Here is a 26019-nt window from a genome sequence, read left to right on the forward strand (position 1 = left end):
GTCCGGCTCCATGTCTAAATGTTTAGCGTGCTAGCCTTTGGTCACAGGGGTCCCAGGTTCTATTCTCGGCAGGGTCGAGAATTTTAACTATAATCGGTTAATTCCCCGGGCACGGACACTGGGTGTATGTGCCGTCTTCATCATAATTTCATCCTCATCACGACGTGCAGGACGCCTACGGAAGTCAAATCGTAAGACCTGCACCAGGCCTCTCCGGAGGCTACACGCCATTTCAGGGTTGCGAACGTTGAAGCACGAACCCATCCTCCCTCAAATGTAAGCTTACACACGGCGTTAACCAAGCAGCCAACTCGCCCAGAAGTCAAAAATATAAGAAATAGGCCTATCTTTTGAGCATAAACGTAGCCCAAATATAGGCCGTTCTGAGTGGATCAAGGAATAAGTACATATTCCTCCTATAGAAGCAGCAGCTCAGTTTGCGTCGGGTTCGTAATTTACTTCGAGAATATTAAGCGTTATTATATTATGTAACGCAACCATTAAAACTCCTCGGCCAATGATCTCTTCACTATGCAGGAAATATATCTGCAGGTCTGCTTTCATCAGCTACTGAAATGATTTGATAGATAACTTTTATACCCTACAGCGCTTGGTTACATCCAGTTTAATTGATTAACTACTCCTGTCTGCCTTGCCTAGCTTTCCACTCTGATAGAGATTCTTGTTAATTACACATAATTAAAGCAAGATGTCAATTACACTGTATTACCTTAACATTTATTTACAGGAAATGAACTGAAAATATTACAGGGTATCAGGATGCACCGAAACGTACGTTTTGAGACATGATAGAACGATAAACTTCTTGATTCGTAATGGTTTCGATGGCGCGCTGAGCATAGGAGTATTCCGAGGTTGTCTGGGTTCACAAAAGCTCTTTACGTTGGATTCGGACGCTTTTTTCTTATTGCCCAATTTGTCCTGTATTTATTTATTTATTTATTTATTTATTTATTTATTTATTTATTTATTTATTTATTTATTTACAATTTGCTTTGCGAACACAGGTATGTGTTATGGAGACGATGGGATAAGAAAGGCCTAGGAGTGGAAGGAAGCGATCGTGGCATTAATTAAGGTATAGCCTCAGCATTTGCCTGGTGTGTAAAAATGGGAAACCAGGAAAAACCAACATCAGGGCTGCCGACAGTCGGGTTCAAATCTACTATCTCCCGAATGCAAACTGAAAGCTGCGTTGTCCATTATTTGTAGCTGCTTTTGGAGGAACTGATTTTTGTATCTCTTCTTCATGGGAGACATATTTTTGTTGCAACAGTCAATTTTGAGGACGTGTATCAAAAATTTTCGAACACCTGTATGTTCTGAGTATCTTATGACCTTTAATTTAAGCCATCACTCGTTTCTCTACGCATTTAACTTTACAAGCCCTTCAATGTTCCGGACTAATGATTTTCGTAGTCTGATTTTCTGATGACGTCACGTGTACAAATATTAAATCGGACGAAGATTTTTATTTCATAAAGTTGTGACACTATTGTTGTGTAGAACGCCGTTTGTTCTGTTGAGAATTGATGTAAAAGAACGTAGCTTTCGAGTTACCATTTTCGTAACGATGGTTGAGTCGACAAGCGTTAGGGTCCGCCAAGACCATTAAGGGCGTTTGGCAAGCCAAAACGTTTCGCTGACCTATCAGCTGACCTACAGACTGTAGATTGACATAAGGTCTATAGCTTGACTTTCTCGGTTGGCCCCATTGTCTCTAAAATCAAACAGCTCCATAACTGTCCTCAACATTCTGGATTCACCCAGTTCCAATTGTCAGCCCTGGATCAAAACCCTTGGAAGTTCGGGCCTTCGGATGATGTGCATACCCGCTGTTCTTTGTGACTTAAAAATATCATTAACATAGTTTCTTCAGTGGATCGGTGGTAAAATTTCGGCCTCCGAATCCCAAGATCTTAGGCTCAAGTCCAGAAGATGTAGTGGGACTTTTTGAATGACGAAGAAAAGTCCATTCGACACTCCACGTCGCATGATCTCATATAAAAATATTTCTGGTGACAGATTTGGTGTTTAGCTGCCAAAAATAAAAATAAACATAGAGTTCCGGTACTTCCGCGATCTGGTAGAGTAAGGACATTGACAAGCAGGCAGCCTAAATGTCCCAAATTAAATAGACTATACACCGTTGCTAAGACCATATCATATTTGTAATCCTGGGTGTTAATTCAGTGAATAGACATTATAGACAAAAAATGGTATTGGTGGCTTTTTTTCTAACACAAGGTGAAACTGACGGAGTATCTTATTGGTCTAAAAACAATGCAATACAATACAATGGATTTATTTTGTCTGTCAACATTAAGGCCGTCCGCCTCTGTGGTGTAGTGGTTAGTGTGATTAGCTGCCACTCCCGAAGGCCCGGATTCGATTCACGGCTCTGAAACGAAATTTGAAAAGTGGTACGAGGTCTGGAACGGAGTCCACACAGCCTCGGGAGGTCAACTGAGTAGAGGTGGGTTCGATTCACCCCTCAGTTACCCCGAAAGTGGTTTACCGTGGTTTCTCACTTCTCCTCCAGGCAAATGCCGAAATGGTACCTAACTCAAGGTCACGGTCGCTTCCTTCCCCCCTTCCAATCTTCCCATCCCGCCCGCAAGGCCCCTGTTTAGCATAGCAGGTGAGGCCGCCTAGGCGAGGTACTGGTCATCCTCCCCAGTTTTATCCCCGACCCAGAGTCTGAAGCTCGAAGACACTGCCCCTTTTATCTAACCAGAAAATACAATATTAATTTACATGCGCAGAACTGAAGTAAATAGACTACAATTGAATCATCTTGCAGCTACTAAAGAATACAATATTATAATAAAGAGTAATCATTTAAAAAGAAATAAATACCTTGGAAATTATAAATTAAATTATTGAAAAACAGGAAATTCAAATGGAAATTGTAATGAAATGCAATGCTGGAATCATATTAAGATAAAGCAGTTTAAAATAAGTGTAAGGCACAAATACCGGTACACATCACGCACATTTTGTCCTTCAGTGTGGATATTTCTTCTGTAGTCTGAATTCATGCGTCTGTCTTCATTCATGCCGTAGATTAAGTAGTTTTATTTCAGTTCAAAATGGTTACCTGAAATGGAATGACTACTACCATGACAGTTCTTCATTCCAGTGTCCTGGATCTCAAATTTTCGAGAGATAATTTTGTCGTATAGTTCTGTAGTGTATGTAGAGTCCTCAGCTCGAAATCTGATTCGATCCTCTGCAAATCTACTATCAACTGTCACGACGAGAGTGTCTTCTTAATGTCAGTTAGAGAGTTACTCATACAGAGAGAATACATAAATTAAATAGAGTAGCACACTTGTGTACCATGAATAGTTTAGTTCTTAGATTAATTTATATTAACAATGTATATTTTAGGAGAAATTAAAATATTAAGTTGGAACACACACTTACCACTGACTATAGTTGCTTTACGTCGCACCGACACAGATAGGTCTTATGGCGGTCATGTCCAGGAACACGAACCTTCATCAAGTAGCAGTACATAAGTTATACATAGTGATTACTTTGGTAACTCAATCCATTGGCCGTGCTGTCTGAGCAGCCAAGTGTTGGGGTGATATAGAATGACAGTTAAAAACAGAGTTGTGTGAGGTCAAGAGGTCTCACGAGGAAGTTGATACGGACAAATCTAAATAGTCACGTCCTGTCGTCTGGAGATGGCAAGGAAAGGGGGTAATTTGAAGGATACCATACTTAAAATTAATGGACGACCCAATTAAGTGAAACAGGACGCAGAGTCATGTTTTTGATGACAAGTATTAGAAATGGGGGAGCTATTTTATGAGCATAGGTTTAAGGGCGAGAAGTCAAGTTCATGTTAATAAATATTGCCACGTGCATAGCTTGGAATTTTGTGATACATGGGGGAGGTGGTAGCACCAATGGTAAGCCAGTAAGGCTTTATCTAAGAGGAGGGGAGACCCTCATATCATATTGCTAGTCCATTTAAATACGTATGTAATTGAAGGAACAAGCGTCTTATTGCATTAGTCTTCGCTTTGGAAGCCTTGCCTTCCGCTCACGTTAGGGAATCGCGATTGATTCTCCAAGCGGTCTCGCTACTTAGAATATTTCTTAGTAGATCAGGTTGAACGGTGGTGCTAATACTTGGTATTCACCATTCAGACTTTAAGTCTCGACTTGAGCCCTAGTTCTTCTGGGTTTTATCGTAGTTGGCAACTTAAAGCTGAGGAATCTCTGTGAGAGTCCACGATACTCTGTTTTTAACATCGCTTAGCATTTCAATGGTACTCTAATGTTTTAGAGTCCACTTGCATTTATTTGGAGTAGCCGTTCTGAGGAAGGCTAGTTCCAGTACGTCACACTAAGTGACCGACTTCAATTGTACGTGTATATTCTTTGTACATCATCTGTCAATATACGCACATATATAGGAAATCATATGAGTTTCAACTCTTAACAACCAACTTACCTAACGCCTATAAATTACCACATTATATCCCTTTCGTTTTTAGTACTGTTGTTAGCCATCAGATGATTCCACTCACCGCTCGGCGTCTCACCTGTTGGCCGGGATACGACATGGCGACGATGGGACAGGGAAGGGCTAGGAGTGGGATGAAAGCAGCCGTGGCCTTAAGGTACAGCCCCAGCATTTGCCTGGTGTGAAAATGGGAAACCACGGAAAACCATTTTCAGGGCTGCCGACAGTGGGGTTCGAACCTACTATCTCCCGAATACTGGATACTTAAGCACTTAAGCGACTGCAGCTATCGAGCTCGGTAGAAATAAGAAATGGAAATGTTCTTTAAGTGGGCGGAAATGCCTGTTGAACAATAAATAAATAAATAAATAAATAAATAAATAAATAAATAAATAAATAAATAAATAAATAAATATAAATAAATAAAGTTGTAGGGGGTCCGCTGTCTGTAATTTCACTTGTTTTGCCAATTTTTCAGATATTTATACGTTTTAGGTCAACTCAAGACCGAATCGGTGGTTTTTACTTTTCGCGTCTGTATGTTTGTTTGTCTGTTTGTCTGTTCCACCATCACGTCGGAACGGCTGGATAGATCTCAACCAAACTTCATATTTAGAGTATACTCATCCCGGGAAAGGTGTCGATATGCTTATCATTTTAAAATCTTTGAACAGACGGGGGGTTTATAGGAAAACCAGAACGGTTTTCCTCCATTTTCTCTTATACTATTGATTTCCTGTAAACTTCGTGGACAGTACGTGAAACGACTCTTCATTATAAACAACTTTCGTTATGTTCATAATGTACCTTACTCTTCACATGACGGAGAAATTTACTATTTTCTGCGGGTATCATGCTCTGCATTGAATGACTGACAGACTGACAACGAACCTACAGGTTACCATAGCAACGTCTCTGACTGCATGCCAGCGGGGAAGTAACGTATTGCCATTTTCCTCATCAGGCCTTTAAATTCGTGGTTGTTCCTTGGGTAGGAGGCAAGAGAGGCGTCAATCGACCTATCTGCGGGATATTGGCGAAATATCGTTGGAGGTTATAACCGCCCTCGAATAGATTAAGTAATAACACCATTAGTCATCATCTTATCTGTTTACCTAAGAATCACTGCGCCTAAATTTCTCCTCTGTTACCGCTTTATTATATTCATAACTCACACCAGCATAATTTATTGAGGGGCATTTGATTTTCCGATACATTCACTTGGCATTTACATATTTGTCGTTATCCGGCTGTCCTCAGTTATAATCCATTTTCTATTAATTTCAGCTTTCTTAACTGTATTATTTTCTTCCTTAATTACTCCGTATGTACACGAGTGCTAGAATCTACTGGATATATTTCCACCAAACTTCATATTTTGAATCCACCTGTTCTTGGGTAGGCTTTGGGGCAAATATTGTTTCCACATCCCTGAACTGACTGGGGGTTTATACGAAACCGAAACCGTGATTTTGCACTCCCACAAAATATACACAACCTAACTTAATGGATATCTACCTGCCTTAATGGAAATTAATTCCTAAACCTTTTTTCACATGTGCATCATTTAGATACGAGGATTAATAAGGGATATAACATTAACGGACCGTTTTTCGGTACAAGTCCCATCGGGCTTAACTCAAGAGCGGGTGCGTGTAAAGCGTATTTCTTGCAACTTGAAAACTACTCAAGATATTCGGACCAAACTTTATATTTAGCATCCACCTGTCCAAAGGTAGGTTTTAAAGGTCAATAACATTTCATGTTCTCAGAATTGACTGGTGGTTTATAGGGAACCGAAATGGTGATTTTACTCTTCCACAATATATACTGCACCCATAAGCGAATTTGCGTAATTAATGTATGAATTAAAAGTTGAATAATTCGCATATTGGAATACAGCAGTAGGCTGTGAGAGCTGGCAGTCTCACAAAGCAACATTCTGGCGCCGGTCAGACTGCAAGTAGATCCGCAGAACTTTTCTTAAGGCACGAACAGCAGATAGCTGGCCTAAGTGGTACATCCAATAAAGTTTATGGTGCCGACAAGAAGTGGGAACGTTCTACTCGGTTCTCACGGGAAAATCACGCGTTGGAACTTGACCTACTTAGAAGTACGAGAGAGAAAACAATAATACCCGTCAACCCTTGGCAGAAAATGGAAGCATCCATGCTGCGGAGAGCGCGAACGTCTCAGCCAATCACAAAATTGCAAATTTAAATGTCTTGTCATAGCGGGAATCTACAGAGAGTATTTCGCGATTTGGAGCCCGAAGTAGTTGTGGAAAATGGTGTCCTGACTTCCTAACAATATTTGAGAATTTACCAGTGCAAATGTGTGATTAATTAGTGGTTAATTAAGAAAATTTTAACTTTATATGGAAGGGTGGTATCGCCCAGGAAGTGAACCATCATGGCGGGAAGACAGCATCCTCAGGAAGGAAATAACGCCGGTGACGCGCGCCGTCGTATGGATTACCCTGTGATCGTTTCCCACAACGCAATATAACAAGTAAGTCAGACCGAAATTAGGAAGATTTTGTACATATTTTTTAAAGCTTTAACCTACGAACGTATGATAAATCGGTCTCAAGTGCAAGATTACTACGCCACATCCCTTCCACAGAACTATTTTCGAAGTGGGGGGAGAACTGTTTACAAAACCAACGAGCAGTGTGGTGAATCTTCAGTTCTTGTACGAAGTGTCAGCTTTCAAATTCAGTCTTGTACGGAGTGAGTTCAGTCTTGTATGAACGTTTTCTTTTGTGAATTCTAAGTCTTGTAGGAACGCGATCAGAGACACTTGTTGGCATCCGAGTGAGCCATGTATTCACTTGTGAGAGTAATATTTCAGGAGAAATGAACACTTTAACAAACTTTTATTTTTATTTGAATTTATGCAGAGATAATCAGGCAATAGCTACACTTTTCAACACTTGCCTTAAATGATCTTACACAAACAACCGATAGGGACAATGGATCACGTCGAGACATGTAACTGCATAAAATTTGTCCTAATAAATGTGTAGTTTGGATATTTGTTGAAAGGTCATTTTTTTTATTTTTGAGGATGATTAGTATAAAAATTTATCCACACATCATTGGAAACAGTACTTTTAGCTTGTTTTCATCACTTTCAATGAACTGTTATGGCAAGCGAGATGTTGCGGGAGAGAAATTAGTTAAAGCAGTTACAGGGAGGAGAATGACTTTGTTTCACTAATGGAAGGCCGCGGTGTTAAGACCTTGACTACACTGTTATGTTCCGAAGAGGTGAACAACCGGTAAGCCTTAAACAAACAAACTGAGAGGGGTGTAAGAGACACAGCAAGACGCCAGGCAGGTAGCGGAGAGAAGACTTTCGACTTCACGTCAGGTGTTTATGCAGTGTTATTGTATAATCTTCATTGAAGTGCTAGAAAATGCGAGTGTTTATGTAAATGTGAACGTGTGTAACGCCTTTATAAATATGTATCAAGCATGTGCGTGTGACATTTCGGATTACCACATCAGATTCAAGATGGAATTCTAATTCATCATGACAGAGCCCGGAGGGTGATCCAACCTGCCTCCAGCACTAAGGTAATGAGCAACAAAATGTATAAATAAATATGTAGGACTATGAACCAATCGATGATCACATGTAGCTTAGACTATTAGATAGGATTGTAAATAATTCACATTATAATAATAATAATAATAATAATAATAATAATAATAAGTGTGAGCTAGTGTTATTTTGCGTACTTTCTTTCAGTAAATGTGTTTTTGTATATTATTTCTGGATCATTTGTAGTAAGTCCTTTTGACAGGTTAGAATTCTGTTTTGCGAGGTTTAAATAAGTGTAATGCAGATTAATAATAATAATAATAATAATAATAATAATAATAATAATAATAATAATAATAATGTTATTATAACGTTGGTTATGAGCGATATTTTGTTGAAGTATGATTTTGTAGATGCCGCCTTGTTGATTTTCAATGTTTACTTTTGCTACTAGCGCATTCAATTTGTTTCATGTTGCGTAATCATCATTTAGATGACCGTTTCCGGTAGCTCTTATACCGTGTATTTTTGCGACGATTTGGTGGACACGCGAATATTTATTTCTGTGTGTAATTGCCGTTACACATTTTCAATAGCCGTGATTTTGAGAGGCAATCTCGTCATTTTAGTAAACAGTTAGTGACAGGAAGCCATTGATAAGTCAGCTCTGATATTTTGTGAAATGTAAAGCAGAGGATGATCAAAGATCGAGCAAAGTGAATAGTAATATCCCTGATGATCTGCGTTGATAATGGAAATGTGATATTGGACCATGTCATGAACAGTGTCGTAAGAAATGGAGATGTGCACGACAGATATTTCGCCCGCCGGATACGAGCGAGGCCGTATTATGAGTTACTACATCGAGAATAATGATGAATAAATAGAATTGAGAGATGAATAATTTAACCAAGAGTGTTAAATATGTAACGACATGGATTATGATTGTAGGCGGGAAGCCTGTAGTGTTTCAAATAGTTTCCAGGGAAAGTAGATGCTCGGAAAGTATGCGAGTTAGTGAATGAGATAATGTGGAAGCAGAGCGACGAATCAATGTGTATTTTGACAGTCATGTAGAATCATGGATGACATGTAATACCAGTAATTGTTGTCCATAAAGGCTGAATAGTGTCATAGCCAGACATTTTGTTGTCTGAGGTTAGAAGATTGCCATCAAATTCACAATATTTTGTTACTTGTAGCTGGGTAAATATTCTTTATACTCCGATATTTGCGCATTTTATTTATTTTTTAACTTTCAGCAGGCAGCGATGTTTGGGATCTAGATTTGTTTTGTTATTATTCTTTCTTTGTGTATATTTTATCACCGTGTTATTTTAGGATTTGATTATACGTGAATTGTTTGTATTTCATTGATGTAAATAAATAGGTGTAGGTAGGTTAGTTTTGATTTCAGTTTTTTGTTGGAGCAGTGTTTCTCCATTAACATGTTCATTTATGTAAATAAGATTTCATGTGTTAGGATAAGAGATCATCGATTAGTTCATAGTCAAAACCATAGTAGTGGTATGCTCATACCAGACATTCAGTAATTACCAAGCCTTAGAAATCCACTACATTTCAATTAGGAAAATGAAGCGATCTTTAAGAAGCAATTGTATCATAAGTGCCGCAAATGAATTATGCAAATGAGATGGGATCTGCCTCCATCTAGTGGAAGTACCACAAATATGAATTCGTAATGAAAATGCAGGCAGCGGCAAGTTAAGTAAAATTAATAATGTGAAGGGATCGCTTTCATTTGAGATGTAAACATGAGGCACTTGGCCTAATTAATTTTTAATATTTTAAGAGGTCCAGGCTATCACAATCATACAAGTGAGGTTTGAATAATTAAATGAGTGATTGTAACACTCAGGTTCATGTTTCAATAATTTTCTTGTTTTTCAACCACGAGTAGTTTAAAAAGTGGCAATGGTTACGTGGTAGATCAAGTACAATGTTCATGGTTGTTTCTTTCAATACTTTCTCTTATTTGTTACACATGGTTAGTGCAGTCCATGATTATTTAGAGTTGGATGTTTCCCAACCGAGTCACATGTGTTAAATATTTGATAAACACCTCTGAGTCAGTGTTGATTTGATGACTTAACCAATTAATTAATTATTCAACTACGCAAGTTTATTTTGAAAGACTTTTTTTTCAATGTATTACAATTCAGTATTTCAAATGAGGTGGTATTTCTGACCAGTGGTATGAATTCATTCACGTCATCGTCATGGAGACAGTGTATCGACGTAATCTTATAATTTAAATTTGATCGACCTTCAGTCATTTTATTAGGCAGATAATTGAGTTATTGTAAGGTAGATTCTTTTTAAATCTCAATTCCATTTCACTTTGTTTTATTTTTCACCAGTTCATTTTCAATTTTTGGCACTTTGCACTTTGTTCAATAAATCAGTTTATTTATTTAAATTTTAATTCAGTCTTTGGGTACCGTCATTTATAGTTTAGTTTACCCCATCTTTTCATTTCCTCATCCCCCGATCGACGTGTGGCCCATCAACCCGTGGGATAATTTTGGACGCACCACGATTGAGGAAGAAGAGTCTACATGCAGCGGTATTTTATATGTCATTATTTACAGGAGCAGCCGGCGCACAGATGAAGAAAGAAGATCACCGCATTGGGTGCCTTTGCAAGGGCACAATACAGTTCCTAATTTTACTCTCCTCGCCCAAAATCCAGATTGTGGCCTAATCTGCCAGACGAAAAAGAAAATGGAAATTTGACAAACTTATACGTTTTAGCCTGTAACGGACGGAAAACTTCCAAGATCTTTAAATTTTTTTATCTCTGAAGAATATTGAAATAGGGAGGCAATTTTAATTATGGTGCAGACCTTCGGGAAGTCCTATCACATCACGGATTGCACAATCTCCGTTCAATTTGGAATGATCTACAACCTCGGTCTTATGACTATTTGTCGTATCTGTATCCCTTTTACGTTTGATTTTTCTCTATTAATCGATGTTAAGTAAATTTGGACTTTTCATATGCATAATTCATACTTTCACTCACTTATAGGAAATATAGAATCATCAAAATCTTCACGAAAATTGGCCCACCCAGTAGCCATATGTGAGCCAAATGCTATGTATGGAGCTGTCACATAATTATCCGAAAAGTAATACAATGTGAGATAATATTACGAAAACTTTACCCTGTTCAACGTTTGTAACTCAATCTGACCCAAGAATAGACGAGATATCATAGGACCAGCCATTTAGGCCACTAAATCCGGCGTCTTATGGTACAATCCTTTGTCGATATGACGTACGTTTAGCAGCAGTTAATCTGTAAATGAAGGTCTGCAACATTGTAAACACGCATATACTTTCGTATGTCGATCTACATATTTTCATTGATGTCGATTTTTAGCGATCGAGAAAGGGTGTGTCTGCTATTGTAATCAGTACTCCCCACACCGACTTTGACCGCTGGCAGTAGGAATGGGGTCCTGCTCCATCTCCTGTGTAATGGGCATTAGTAAGGAAGGACTACCATTGTAATGAATAGTTCACTTCTCCATTTGACTTGCAGAAGGCAAGCGAGCATGCAGTTTTGTTTAAAACTCCCCTACCCGATTGTGTTTGGCAGTAGGCAAGGGTGCCCGCAATTATAAACAAATGTCCTCATCTAAAATGTGACTGGCATTAGGCATAGCGGCCTGCTATTTTGATGGAAAAACACCAACTTGGTGTGACTGGCAGTAAGCTGGCTGGCAGTAGGAAAAGGGGCCTAACATTATAATGATAACTGCACAACTCAATTTCGGCTGATAGTAGGGTAGTTGCCTACCATTATAATAAAAACTCCTCAACTGTTATATGTCTGGAAGTAGGAAAGGGGGCTGCCATTGTAACGAAAACTCCCCGAATCGATTATGACCGTGCAGTAGGCAATGAGGCCTGCAATTATAATGTAAACTTCCCAACTCGATTGTGAATGGCAGTAGGCAAATGAGCCTGCCGTTATATCACAAATCCGTAAAAACACATTACATTGGAAACAGCGTATGGGGACCTCCCCATGCTGTTTCTCGGATAACGCTAAGAGGCAATTTTAAAACAATCTTATTTACTGCATGTACAGTATTTACTTCGATATTCGATTACAATGTAGAATACCGTAGCGAAGCACGGGTACATGTGCTAGTAAATAAATAAATGAATAAATAAATAAATAAATAAAATACGCGATATAGCTGTCAGTGAAGAGTCTTACCAGAAGAATGAGGAGTAAGCTAGTTTCCGTTGCTTTCTACACCGAACCATATGGTCTACCTAGCCCACTGAAATGCATTCACTAACCGACCCGATGGCAACACTTTCACATAATTCATCACAGGGACAGGCTGAATAAGGAATGGTATTACTAGCATCGCTGTTACGTCAGTTATTTTTATGTTGTCGAAAGCCATGGATGAGACTGAAACAGAATAATGAAAATAACAAACTTGACCTAACGCGTACGAGGAGACCCAGCACACTGCACACGTATTTCACCAGAGATTGATTTGGGCTGTAATCCTCACTAGGTTTTATAAAATATCGGTTTGGAAATGAAGAAAAATAGTTGCTCATCATTAGTTCGATTGCTATCCCTCGAGATGTACTGATAGCATCCCTGTAATTTGTACAGTTCCGCACGACGTAAATCATACCGTTACACCTGCCAGATCCAGTGTTGTGATCCCTGAAAACATATTTTACAGTCCAGACATTATAAATCAGTAGAATTTTTATAGTGTATGGATCAATGACTAGTTGTTTATGTAATACATATTTAAGCATTTCAAAGTCTCGTGTAACCTGAGAAACAAGTAACGTTCATGTAGTAGTGAACAACACCGAAGAGCGTCCATGTCATTATATTATTTTTTATTTACACTTCATTTCCGGTTGTTCAAAAGTGAACCACGACCGACTATAGGCTATAACTTTCCTAACATTGACGACAAGTTGGAATTCACTTGTCCATCGCTCTGTAATGCAATGGCACTCCCGTCGTTCAAAGAAGGTACACTATACATGAATACATTGGCAGTAGTCCATGTAACCCATTTTTGGACGTAATTATCGACACTGATGCAGGAAATAGAATTGACTTTTCCAAACTGATAGAACACGTGGTACCGGGCGAGTTGGCCGTGCGCGTAGAGGCGCGCGGCTGTGAGCTTGCATCCGGGAGATAGTAGGTTCGAATCCCACTATCGGCAGCCCTGAAGATGGTTTTTCACACCAGGCAAATGCTGGGGCTGTACCTTAATTAAGGCCACGGCCGCTTCCTTCCAACTCCTAGGCCTTTCCCATCCCATCGTCGCCATAAGACCTATCTGTGTCGGTGCGACGTAAAGCCCCTAGCAAAAAAAAAAAAGAACACGTGGTATATTTCATTAGAGAGGTCGTAAAAGGTCGTTCAGAAAGACAATGGAGAGTGGTACATGCGAATAAAAATAAAGAACAAGGTAGATAAAATACCGGGGAGTAAATAGGTAAAATTTCAAGGAGATGAAATAAAAAATATGCTAGTAGATTAGAGTACTCGTTTCACACAGCATAAAGAATGTTAATTCGACATTTCGCACTAGATTTCTAGTAACTTAGGACATACCTAGTAACTGCGCTTTCTTAGCTTACTACTCAACACACATGTGCGCCTATTTATGTCTTCAGACTAGACAGCCTGGAGGTTGTTTGTGTCCTCAAATAGCACCACCAAAGTTTATGATGTTATGGAGAAGCCGCAAAAACCGACAGTAGCACTTAAACGAGGCGCATAAAAATAGATGTGATGTGAGTTTGTATGCCATTACTTTCCTCACTGGGCCAGAAATAATTGTCATTGTAGCATGTCTGGCCCTAAGAGTAGCTGCTATCAAAACACTCAGACGCACTAGTCTGCTCCGAATGGCATGTCGTTACTCAGCATACTTCTACTTCAGTAGCTTCCGAAATGACAAACCCATAGGGGTATATGAGATTGACAAGAAGACCCTCAGACGCTCGGACTACAATTTCTCTGAAACTTCGTGCACCAGTAAAATACCCTATGTGCATTACTGCTATATAGCAATAAAAATAGATTTCACAAACAATGGTGGGAAACTAGCAATATTCAACTTCACATAATACCTATTTTATTGTTTATTCATAGTGCTTAAGGCATATCCATGTTAGCGTAACAGTTAGCACTTCTACCTGGGTATCTTGGGGTAGGTTCTGGCGCGTAACGAATGTTATACGGGCCCGCCTCCAAAACTTAAAACTCGGGCCCCCTCAAATAAAATGTAAAACGTATGACTAAAACCAAACTCTATACCACAACAGTACCGAATGACCCTGGCGTACCAAGCGACCGCTAACCTATGAATAAATAATACACATTCAATCACAGCAGGAAGAAGTAATGCAATTTATTGTCATTTTATATAAACAAAGGGATTATTCATTATCATTACTGTAAGGTTTCAAAGAAAAATATTTAATACCGGGCGAGTTGGCCATGTAGTTAGGTGCACGCAGCTGTGAGCTTGCATCCGGGAGATAGTGGGTTCGAACCCCACTGTCGGCAGCTCTGAAGATGGTTTTCCGTGGTCTCCCATTTTCACGCCTCCACGGCCGCTTCCTTCCCACTCCCAGCCCTTTCCTATCCCATCGTCGCCATAAAAACTATCTGTGTCGGTGCGACGTAAAGCTGATTGTCTATATATTTAATGGGTCTTATATTTGCATGCGAGCTTAGAGTTGATGCCATCCTGGTCGGAACATCCAAATAATGTCATCAACTCATCAGTAACATCACTGGGAAATTAAATTAAAATTACCCATCTCCATTCTCTGACAGGCTTACAGGACGTGTGTGCGTGGGACGATCGGTCTCTAATAACCCTTCCAAAAATAATAGGAACTCATGCTCCCCATGTGTGAATGAGTCATGCACTCAAAAGCTATTACTGTACTTAGGAAATTGTTAGATTAGTATATTGCATCACGCGCCCACGCGATTACGCGAAATGTTAGTGTCTACTTGACTCACCTAATTTAACAAGTTATAAATTAAAATCCACCAGAACTGTATATTATTTTATTATTTTATATATTATTATGTATATTTTTTTGCAAGGAGTCTGCGGGGCCCGTTTATGGGCCCGGCCCGCTAGCATTGGAGGCCCTGCAGGCTATGACGTTACTCCCCTGGGTACGTGGTTCGTATTATGGTTTCGAAGGAATTTTATTCCTACTTGATAAGCATTCCTGTAGATTATTGTGTTATTTATTATTTATTTAATCCATTAACCCCCCACGGTTATTTTTCCCCCGGACTCAGCGAGGGATCCCACCTCAACCGCCTCAAGGGCAGTGTCCTGGAGCGTGAGACATTTGGCCGGGAATACAGCTGCGAAGAAGAACCAGTACCACCCCCAACCGACCTCACCTCGAGGATGATGTGGGATGAAATTATACGGTATGTTTTACGGCCGGGTGCCCTTCCTGACATCAACCTCAGTTGAGGAGCTAATAAAGATGAAATGCATGATGGTGGATGAAATTGGGCAACAAGGTGAAATGAATAGGAACTGCTCCGTCATTATCCTGAAAGTAAAAGTGGGAAACCACAGAAAACCATTCTCAGGAGAGCCGACGGTGGGGTTCGAACCCCTTGTCTTGGGAATGCAAAGCTTGGTTCCACAAACACGCGCAGCCACTCCATTCGTTTGCTTCTCTTTCTCCTGAGAACCCCCAAATTCTTTATTCCTTTTCCGGAAAAATGCCTTGTGTAAAATCTCGTTTCTTGTGTGATATACCCAGCTCAGCCATATCTTTTTCATCATAATATTGTCCTATGACATTCGGGATCTCATGGCTGAACAACCAGCAGTAAGAATGTGAATAGTAACTTACGGGAAATTAGTTTCAGGAGACGATTTCTTTCCAGAGTTGAAGGCTGGTCGAGGTGTGATGCTCGCCTTTATCATTCATGTTTCTCCTCTACCAAACGTGACTATTACTGGCCATTAGGTAGACATTTCTTAACTTGTCTCCTACGATAAACAACAGTGCGGCACCACATTCTCTGCGTGGTCCGTCCTTAACGTTATAAGAGGCGGCTGCAATAATGACCTAATTTGAAGGGGGTATGCGAAATAGCTCCGTAGGGAAGAGCTTTTACACGACTGGCCATCCACACGTACATTTGCAAGATCACATCTTACTAGGATTTTGATTTCCTGTCCGCCTCTTTGGTGTAGTGGTTAGTGCAATTAGCTGCCTACCCTGGCGGCCCGAGTTCGATTCCCGGCTCTGCCAGGAATTTTGAAAAGTGGTACGAGGACTGGAACGGGGTCTGCTCAGCCTCAGGAGGTCAAATGAGTATAGGAGGGGGTGGGGGTGGAGTGGTTCGATTCCTACTTCAGCCATCCTCGAAGTGGTTTTCCGTGGTTTCCCACTTCTCCACCAGGTAAATACCGGGATGGTACCGAAATTAAGGCCACGGCCGCTTCTTTCCCTCTTCCTTGTCCATCCCTTCCGATCTGCTCAGCATAGCAGGAGAGACCACCTGGGCGAGGTACTGGTCATCGTTGTATTCCCCGACCAGTTGTATCCTCACGCTCCAGGACATTGCCCTTGAGGCGGTAGAGGCGGGATCCCTCGCTGAGTTCCGAGGGAAATACCAACCCTGGACGGTAAATGGATTAAGGTAGGAAGAAAAGAATTAATTCCCTCTTGCCCGCGCGCCAAAATTTTGTTCATTGGCTACCTAGTGGTGCCAATGGTTTCATTAACTTCTCTAACGCCCACTTTGATAGTTTTGCAGGCGGCCATGGACCGTAGGTGGCAGTGGCGCTTGGGGGGCAGTGGTCTAGCGCCGGGGATATCTTGGTATGACCACGACAGGATAGCCAGGGCCGAAAATGGATATGGGAGTGCCAGGTGTGTTTGAGGAAAGTTTCCCATAACTACTCCTTTGCGGAGGGGTATACGTAACTGGCAGAAGAGTAGCCTTTTCACTAGTGATGGGTCGCGTGATGCAAAGCCCTCGATGCATTCTGAGCAACCAATGCAGTACGTGCCTCATAATGCTATCTCGGTGTCGTATAGTGACGTCAGGCGCATGAGCACTTTGTCTCGAGGCATGCTGGGAAACATATCGAGAGCTCTCGATGCATTTCGAGCAACTGATGCAATCCAAGACCAACTACAATAGTTGGTCTTGTGCAGTCCATGACTCGTAATCCTATCTCGAAGTTTGAATCAGGACATCATGCGCATGCGGAGTGTTATCCCTCAACTATACTTCGCCTGCTGATCGACTAATGACGATACGTCCACTTCTATATAATCTATTCGCAGTCAACTTACATACCGCTACTTCCTGCACTTTGCTTAGGCACTGTCCGCTTCCATGGCTAAATAGCGTGGTGGCCGTTGGTCCAAGGGCACATGGGTTCGATTCTCAGCTAGGTTGGGTGTTTTAACCTTCATTGATTAATTCCTTTGGTTCGGGGACTGGGTATGTGAAATAAATAGTAAGGAAGAGAGTGACGTGTTTAAAATTTAACTGAAACTATTTCTTTTACGATGCATCGAATAGTGTAATAATTTGAACAGAAAGGCTAATATATACCGGTAATGGCATAAAGATACAGGTATATGTGTGCATGTGTCTGAAAAGGGACTCGTTCTCGGATTAAGTCTCCTTCTGGACTATCGATACTTTTATAAAGTATGGTAACAAATAGATCGTTTCCATTAAAAGGATCATTCAAGACCAGCTACAGTATTATCAGACCTGAAGGCATATATACAGGATGAAGCCGAACTCCATCGACAAACTTTCGGAAATTGTCCAGGGAAACCTTCTGTGTATATTGGTACAAGGGACCCGTGGTCTCCGGTGGCTATTTATAGAGTAGAACCGGTAATTAAATTATGATTTATTCGATTTTACTACCGCAAACAATTTTATTTCTGTGATGATACGTTCACAACAGAGAAAAGGCCTGCAATATTCAATAACCAAAACGTACAACACTAAACACAGAGTAATGCGATAACCCCTGTCGAAACACTTATCACAGTGTACTGTTTTAAAGGTAACAATATTCCATGCCGTTGGCTTCCAGCACGTTAAAGAACTCCTGCGGGACATAATACCAACACCCCGGCGTCTGTCAAGAACTGGCATTTAGGATGGACGTAAAACAAATATTATTATTATTTCCAATGCAATACAGATACAAAGCTAACTGGTCTGATGACATGGCCACGAGGTAATCAGGTTTGTTTACATTATGATTGATTTATATTGCATGTGTTCAAGTGGAAGAGATTTTATTATCTATTGGTTATTTTGTATGTTCAGTAACGTTACAATTACTTCTATTAGCGATTTGGTTGTTTCTGCACGAACAGACGTGTGTTTGGAAGCCGAAACTCCGATTGCAAAACAAAAACAAACAAAAATATTTGAAGAGAAGATTCGAACTAAGACAAAACGTAGCGGAGGATAATACCCTCCGATGCTATTTAGCCAACTGAGCCATGCTGACAGACCATCTTCAACGTTTACTAATCCATTCTGTTTCTACCATTATACGTCCTGGCTGAGGTCCAATTGAAGCATGCCTCGAGATGTATCGAGATAGTGACGTCAGAATCGAGTATCTCGAACGAGAGTTTTGCCCATCACTACTTTCCACCTCTAGTTATTCCTGTACTCAGTGGCGGTGGGCTCTCAGGAGCACATGAGCACGTGAACACCCAGTTCTAATGCATATTCACGCATTCATGGATAATTCAAAATTGTTTCCTTTGTTTCTGGCTGATTTCGTCAATCGATCGAAAGTATTCGATTTATATCGATGCTCCGTTACACTGACAGCTGTTCGTTTCGACTGAGAGAGCACACTGGAGATTTTGCTACGAGTCTGAAGACTATACGCATGCGCATGGAGATGACGTCATGGTTTATTTACAGGTATATCCATAAGCGAGGAGCACGCTAAGGTATGTGCCTTTCAGTCTACAACTACCCTCAAACAAGTGTTTTTACAGTTGACCACAAGGGTCCGCCACCTTCCCTGTTTCTGTTGGCCACAGCTCCCAGAAGTTACTATTGCATTACATCGCCGGAAGATTTCGCTAGTAGGTAATTCTGAACACACGGGAAGAAGTTTGCTTTACATTGTGGGTGGAGAATCGTATCAAATTGAGTACTGGTAAATGTGGTAATTGCACGGACTATTCTTATGTTTGTTGTCATACTTAGGTGAACTTCGTGCTTTGTAAATCCAAGAATAGGGTTCGCATCTTTTAATATTCGCTACAATACAGCATTGTAGCAAAGTTGCTGTGAATTTTACTTTTACCGAGCTAAGTATAGAACCTGCCAGCTTGGGTTCAGAAATCCATCTGAGCCACGCAGCTCGGCAGTCGTAATTTTAGTTTTGTTGTTCACTCAATGATCAGTCTCGGAAAATGCACCCTCGGTTATAGGGGTTCTGCCAAACTATGAGTGGAGAATCAACCGTACAAGGAATTTTTATTGAAACGATTTAAAGTTATTTTGTACTGATTTGCATTCTACTTTGGTATATTTGAGACGTGAACACACATTTTGTTGTGAACCCCGTGAAAATTTTATCACGAGCCGCCACTGCCTGTACTGTTGTACCGGGCTATGTTCCCGGGCTATGTTACGGTTATTCGTCAAACAGGTAGGTCACTACGGGTTGTGAGGTGGGGTCGAAGCCTCACTGCATCCCTACACAAAACAAAGACACACAACAACACAGCACGGTTAGCAAGTTATCACTTCATCTCACGTAGAACGAGACAAACCTGCTCGATTCTATTCTTCGAGTGGGAATGAGTGGCTCAAACCGTACAGCGCTCGCCTTCTGAATCCGAGTAGGTATTGAAGGGGCTGTGCTTCCCCCCCCCCCCCACTTCTAATTCCCAGTCGCCGCTCCCGTGTATGACAACAGCTAGGTATGTTTCATACGTAGCGCGTATCGAACAGGGCACTCCTCAGCTGCCAAATGAAGGACGTTTGACTACATTATATTTGCTTGAGAAGTGCTTGTCCGATTTCCTAAATATTTTTTTTTTTTTTTGCTACTTGCTTTACGTCGCACCGACACAGATAGGTCTTATGGCGACGATGGGACAGGAAAGGGCTAGGAGTGGGAAGGAAGCGGCTGTGGCCTTAATTAAGGTACAGCCCCAGCATTTGCCTGGTGTGAAAATGGGAAACCACAGAAAACCATTTTCAGGGCTGCCGACAGTGGGGTTCGAACCTACTATCTCCCGAATACTGGATACTGCCCGCACTTAAGCGACTGCAGCTATCGAGCTCGGTTTCCTAAATATCCACAATGATGAATTTTTAAATATTTGTAAGTCTAAAGCTGTGTATAGAAAAAATGACGTAGTTTCAGTTAAGAAAAAAAAAATTGAAAAATTAGTACCATTATTTCAGAAAATACTGACACCATGAAATAGTACTGTAAGTCTGATTATGAGCTCTTTGGTATCATAACAAAGTAAAGACAATGTCACGAGTTATTTGAGGTAGACATCTCAGCTGAATGACCGTGTTTTTTACGGTTACTGCGTTCTTTGCCGAGTAAGTTGCCACGCGGTTTGCGACACGTAGTTATCAGATAGTGGGTTTGGACCCCACCGGCGACAACCCTGAAAATGGTTTTCCGTGGTTTCCCATTTTCATACGAGACATGTGCAGCTATTATAGATTCATTAACCTTGTAAACGTACATCGGGACACTGAGTGCTCCAGATAACTTTTAATTCGCATTAATTTGGTGGTCGCATCCCCCCCCCCCCCCATAGTCAAACTTTTCTTTTACCACCGTACTCTCTACTCGTGCACTAACTCTAACGAGTGACGACTGCTTGTACAGTATATCAAAACAGGTTTGCGGCATACAGTTCCCCGGTGTACGCTTAATGAAACTTTATTTCCTTGTAGCCAGTTTGGTTATTCATACTTTAACACGTAGCTTGTACTTTTTGTTCAGAGTTTGTGAATCTCTTGCCTTGAAAGCAGTGAACAAATTTTACCAGAATCATTAGTTCTGAGCCTGATCTCCTTGATGATTTCGTCAATGCTCTAGACGACTATGGAAATAAACGTTGTTGAAGAAGAATATGTGATACAATATACAATTTTCAGTCGTGCTTCAGATGAACTTACAGTATGTTCACGTTAGCAGAAGATTTAATGAGATCTTCAAAATCCCATCAACACGCAGAGAAATCCACCTGTCTATTGGGTAAAAAATTATATTACTGATTCCCATTTAGCCAATAACAGTTAGTCTCAGGTCTGGAATATGTAACGACTGCCCAAAGAGTCTAAAATCACTATTATTTCCAGTGAATGGAAGATATTCGAATGCAAAAATCATATGCTGGAGTTGTGCCGAAATGTTGCAAAGTGAAACATACGGTACAGTAGAACCAAACACCGAAAGGCAGTTTTTAAAAAGTGACCTTTTTTATTTGATTTCATTACCAGCCATTACAGAGCTGTTCTAATTTGCAAGTATATTCATATTTAAAATAACCCGTTTCACTGGTTTCGTTACATTTTAAAATAAGTCTGAATGTGTAAAAAACGTGATTCGTTCGTGGGGTACTCAGTGCCTCGGTCTACGCTTAGTGTCCTGTAACATACATACTGAAGGGGTACGGTTCCATGGTTAGGGCCACTCTGGTTGTGTTACTGCCTGAAATCTGTGGTCAAAAATGCACCACATTAATTTGGACTGGACCGGCCACGGTTGTGTCCCGTTTGCGATCACAGCAAAATTTGTCCCATTTGCGATCACTCCCATTACAGTGGAAAAAATGAATAAAGACCAGTTCGTGTCCCATTTGCGATCACTGTAAAATTATCAGCAGCCTATCAGGATTTTCCAACGTCCATGCAGCAGAGGTACTGCTAATTAGGGCGTAATCCACACAACCCGTGATAAGGATTCTCCCAACCCGTCCCCTTTCTCTTGAACGTTTTTGAGGTAATATTAGTCTATATTTTTTAAGATACTGTAATTATTCCAGCTGTAGACATCCATCGTTGACGTAGCTTTTGTTATCCGCGTGCTTGCTTACGGCATGCAGGTCATGCTTTATATAATGGATACTCTTGCAGAAATTTACGGAAAACTCAGGGATATTTGGTGACATGGGTATTTTTTTACCGCTGGCTTTACGCCGCAGCGAGACAGATAGATCCTATGACGACAATGGGATAGGAAAGGGCTATGAGTGTGAAGGAAACGTCCGTGACCTTAATTAAGGTAAAGCCCCAGCATTTGCTTGTTGTGAAGGTAGAAAACTACGGAAAACCATCCAAAAGACTGCCGACAAGGGGGTTTGAACTCACCATTTCCCGAGTGCAATCTCATCTATTCGCGCTATCATTATAGAATTATCATTTCTTCAACTTATTTTAATCTAAAAATTGTCTTAACATTAAGTTCTAGAATCTTGTACATCTAATCCGAGTGTACAGATAAAAGTAATTTTACTGTATTTATGTAGGTGAAACTAGACTGAGCGGACGCGCGTTTTAACATGCTACGGCTAGGGAACCAAGCCCTGCATTTGGGACAGTTCCTCTCCATAGGCCAAAGCTGAGTCCTCCCAACCCCTTACCCAATTTCATTTACCATAACACATTTCATCTTCATTAGTTCCTCAACTGAGGTTGGTGCCAGGAAGGGCATTTGGCCGTAGAAACATGCCGTACAAATTAATCTCATCTCACCCCCGACCCGGTATCAAGAAACGAGACTAAAGGGTAGATATACATACATACAGATGAAAGTAGGCTTAATTATATTTTGAACAGCTGTTTACCTAACGTGTTAGTATGAATGAACAGTTTGAGCATTATTTAAGCAGTAATTTAATAGTGTCCCCTATTGTATAAGAAAGTAGGTTAACTGCTAAGTTTGAGATGAGCTACAAATGCTCCAAAAAGGGTAGCACTGCCGAAGAAGCAAAGTGTTTCAGCAAAATCCTTTGTCTTGAATTTTTAAAGTGTTAAATTCAACGATTTGAATACGCCCATCTTTTGTCCTACTTTTTAAAACTCATTTAACCGTCTTTACACCCACAAAGCTCTGGTAACTAAATGAAAGGCTCAATTGAGACCTGTTTATTTTCCGTCAGTCCCGAAATTAACGCATCAGTCTCAAACGGTAAATATAAGTAATTGAATAGGTTCCAACATACGATTTGTAAGAATCCTAGTACGTAGTTTCGCCTGTTACTTGAGGATTGTCTTCCTGTACCCAATCCTTCAGTAAGGAATTCCCTCACAGCAACCTGACTGTATGTCACTGATTGATAAAGAGTGATCGCAAATGGGACAATGCTTAACCCGTCAAAAATAAATTATTCTTGTATTCTACCTGAGTGATCACAAATGGGACGACACCTCGGCCACACAGCGTGATTTCCCGCCTCGGTACACGAGACAAGGCGCGTCTTCAAGGTCGCCCGCTCCAGAATGGGCCGAGGTTCATTTTGTTTGCGTGTTTTCTCGTTCAGTGCCTGGCCAAACTTGCGGAAACATCTGCGTTCGTTTTGTACTTTCACTTTGCAAAAGGGAATTAGACAGCCAATTAATAATTTTCTAGGTACAAAAGTACCCGTGCCTTCAAGATACAAAGGGCCATGATTTGAAAAATGGAGACATGTGTGATTATCCGTAACGGGCGCTGTCTTGAGAAAATGTTGTGTTTATTTTTCTGGTAGCATTTTTCAACAAACACAAAAATAATTTCAAATAACGTCATGGAGATTCTGTAATACTCCAAAAATGTACCTTGGTTGTCTTCAAGTTTATTGAGTAGGAAAACGAAATGTCCACGTGAGGACCTGTGACTTATTATAGAATGGATCCAATACAGTATTTTCTTAGACGACGACGTACAACCAACGCAGCGCATAACGTAACAACGGAATTATTTACTGGAATTCTTTCCATATGCAGAACAACAGCGATACTTTGCTACTTCATCGCCGTGCAAGCACGCAAGTGCGGCCACGCACCCTGTTGTCCAGCTGCGTGAAAAGCACGCAGCAACGCAGCAAGTGCGGCCACGCACCCCGTTGTCCAGCTGCGTGAAAAGCACGCAGCAACGCAGCAAGTGCGGCCACGCACCCTGTTGTCCAGCTGCGTGAAAAGCACGCAGCAACGCAGCAAGTGTGGCCACGCGCCCTGTTGTCCAGCTGCGTGAAAAACACGCAGCAAGTGTGGCCCTAACCAAAGGTCACGGACGTTTCCTTCCCAGTCCTAGCCCCTTCCTATCCCATCGACCCCAAACGACATGTCTGTGTCTGAGAGATGTAAAGAAATTTCTATTTTCAACAGTCAGAATATCCGCCCACATGCAGTTGATGACAAAAATATAGGTACGGTATCCAACTCAAAAATATTTGTGAAACAAACTAACTTCGATATAGAGCTTAATCACAAAATGGCATAAATAACTTATCATATTAGTTTAGTTTAATTTTCAGGCTGACTGGATGATATCTGGACCGAAGATCAAAATAAAATTTGAAAAACGACCTTAATCAACATGAATACACAACCGCACTGAAGAAAGGAGAACGCATACTGGTGCGGACTGTCGAATCTTTCCTCTCTCCGCTAGGAATAATCACTTCTTCGCTCCCCTCTGCGATGTGGTCTGGAATGCTGTTCAACCAATCAGCTTTGAGTACGTGCGAAGTCACTGGCCGTTGATTCATGCCAAACAGCTGCGCGGTAGAAAGTTCTACGAGATCCGAAAAATCGTTGTGTCTAGAATATTCCAGACCGTAGATCAATGTGAGTATTTAAAAGAGTGACAGTAGTGGGAGGTAGGGTTGTTTGAGGTTGCTCGCTACGAGTACGTACTGTTGTTCGGGACTTGAGTTTTCTCTCAACCAAGGTGAGTTGTAAAGCTTCCCATATTACCGTACTATTTTGCGGAGTACACTTTTCGTTCGAGCTGTGTGTTTAAATGTGAATTGTGAACTTTTTATCGTAAAAGACGTTTCCTGTTTATCAGTCATATTTAAATCGGACGATATTTCTCGAACTTTCTTAGTTTGTGATCGGATATATCAATTAATAATTAACTACAACTTATGTGGACTGAATTAGAACCAGCGGTAATGAAAAGCCTTCACAAAAGTGATTTAATGGGTACTGGCAAATACTAACGTGCCTTGGTGAATACCCCTTCATACTGAGTTCGGTTTCACGGACATGCTCATCTGAGACTGCATTTGTGTTTTTCGTGTGTATTGAGAACTTAACATATTCAGCTTCAGATATTGAATATGTTATCACCGACATAATTACTTGTTTAAATAGTTTGAATGAAAACTTGCAGAAACTTGTTCTAGAACTTTGGAAAGGTGATATTCGACAATAGTAGAAAATATTCCTATAGTAGGCCTACGTCAAATCTTCATATTGTCATGAAATATCCAAATTTTACGTTACATATATATTTCAACTGAATTTCCGTAACAGTGATGTCAACCTTCCGGCGTACAAGATTGGTAGTGCTGCCATCTTATGCATATCCCGACCTATCCGACTGACTGTAGTTACTTGATGATGATTCGCGTATACGTGTCGGATAGCTTCTCTGTGCAGGGTTAAATATGTGTAAATATGCAGGGTTATTCAGCTAAGTTGCCCATCTCATATCTTCTGATCCGTTAAAGACACAGACCTTCTATTTCAAAAGTTTTAAATTGTATTAAGGGGTTCATACAACACTGTAATTAGTTTCCATCACATGCGTAATTACCAAGAAAAACCGGTAGTAACTTCGATTTTTTTTTAAACGAGATATGGTGTGAAAACTACCGCACCATTAGTTTAGTATCTCATGCCTGCA

The 26019-nt window shown here is 40.7% G+C and overlaps 1 protein-coding gene across 1 annotated transcript in view; it reads left to right on the forward strand.

Annotated features, from left to right (window-relative positions):
• Nucleotides 1-3920: 3920 nt before the first annotated feature.
• The window catches only part of LOC136879239 (alpha-crystallin B chain-like), a 32429-nt gene continuing 10330 nt past the window's right edge, over nt 3921-26019 (forward strand). Inside the window, exon 1 of the mRNA XM_068229081.1 lies at nt 3921-3944. Coding sequence (XP_068085182.1) covers nt 3921-3944 — 24 coding nt within the window. The remainder of the gene's footprint in view (nt 3945-26019) is intronic.

Source organism: Anabrus simplex, chromosome 8 (genome assembly GCF_040414725.1).
Source record: "Anabrus simplex isolate iqAnaSimp1 chromosome 8, ASM4041472v1, whole genome shotgun sequence".
Lineage (NCBI taxonomy): Eukaryota > Metazoa > Arthropoda > Insecta > Orthoptera > Tettigoniidae > Anabrus > Anabrus simplex.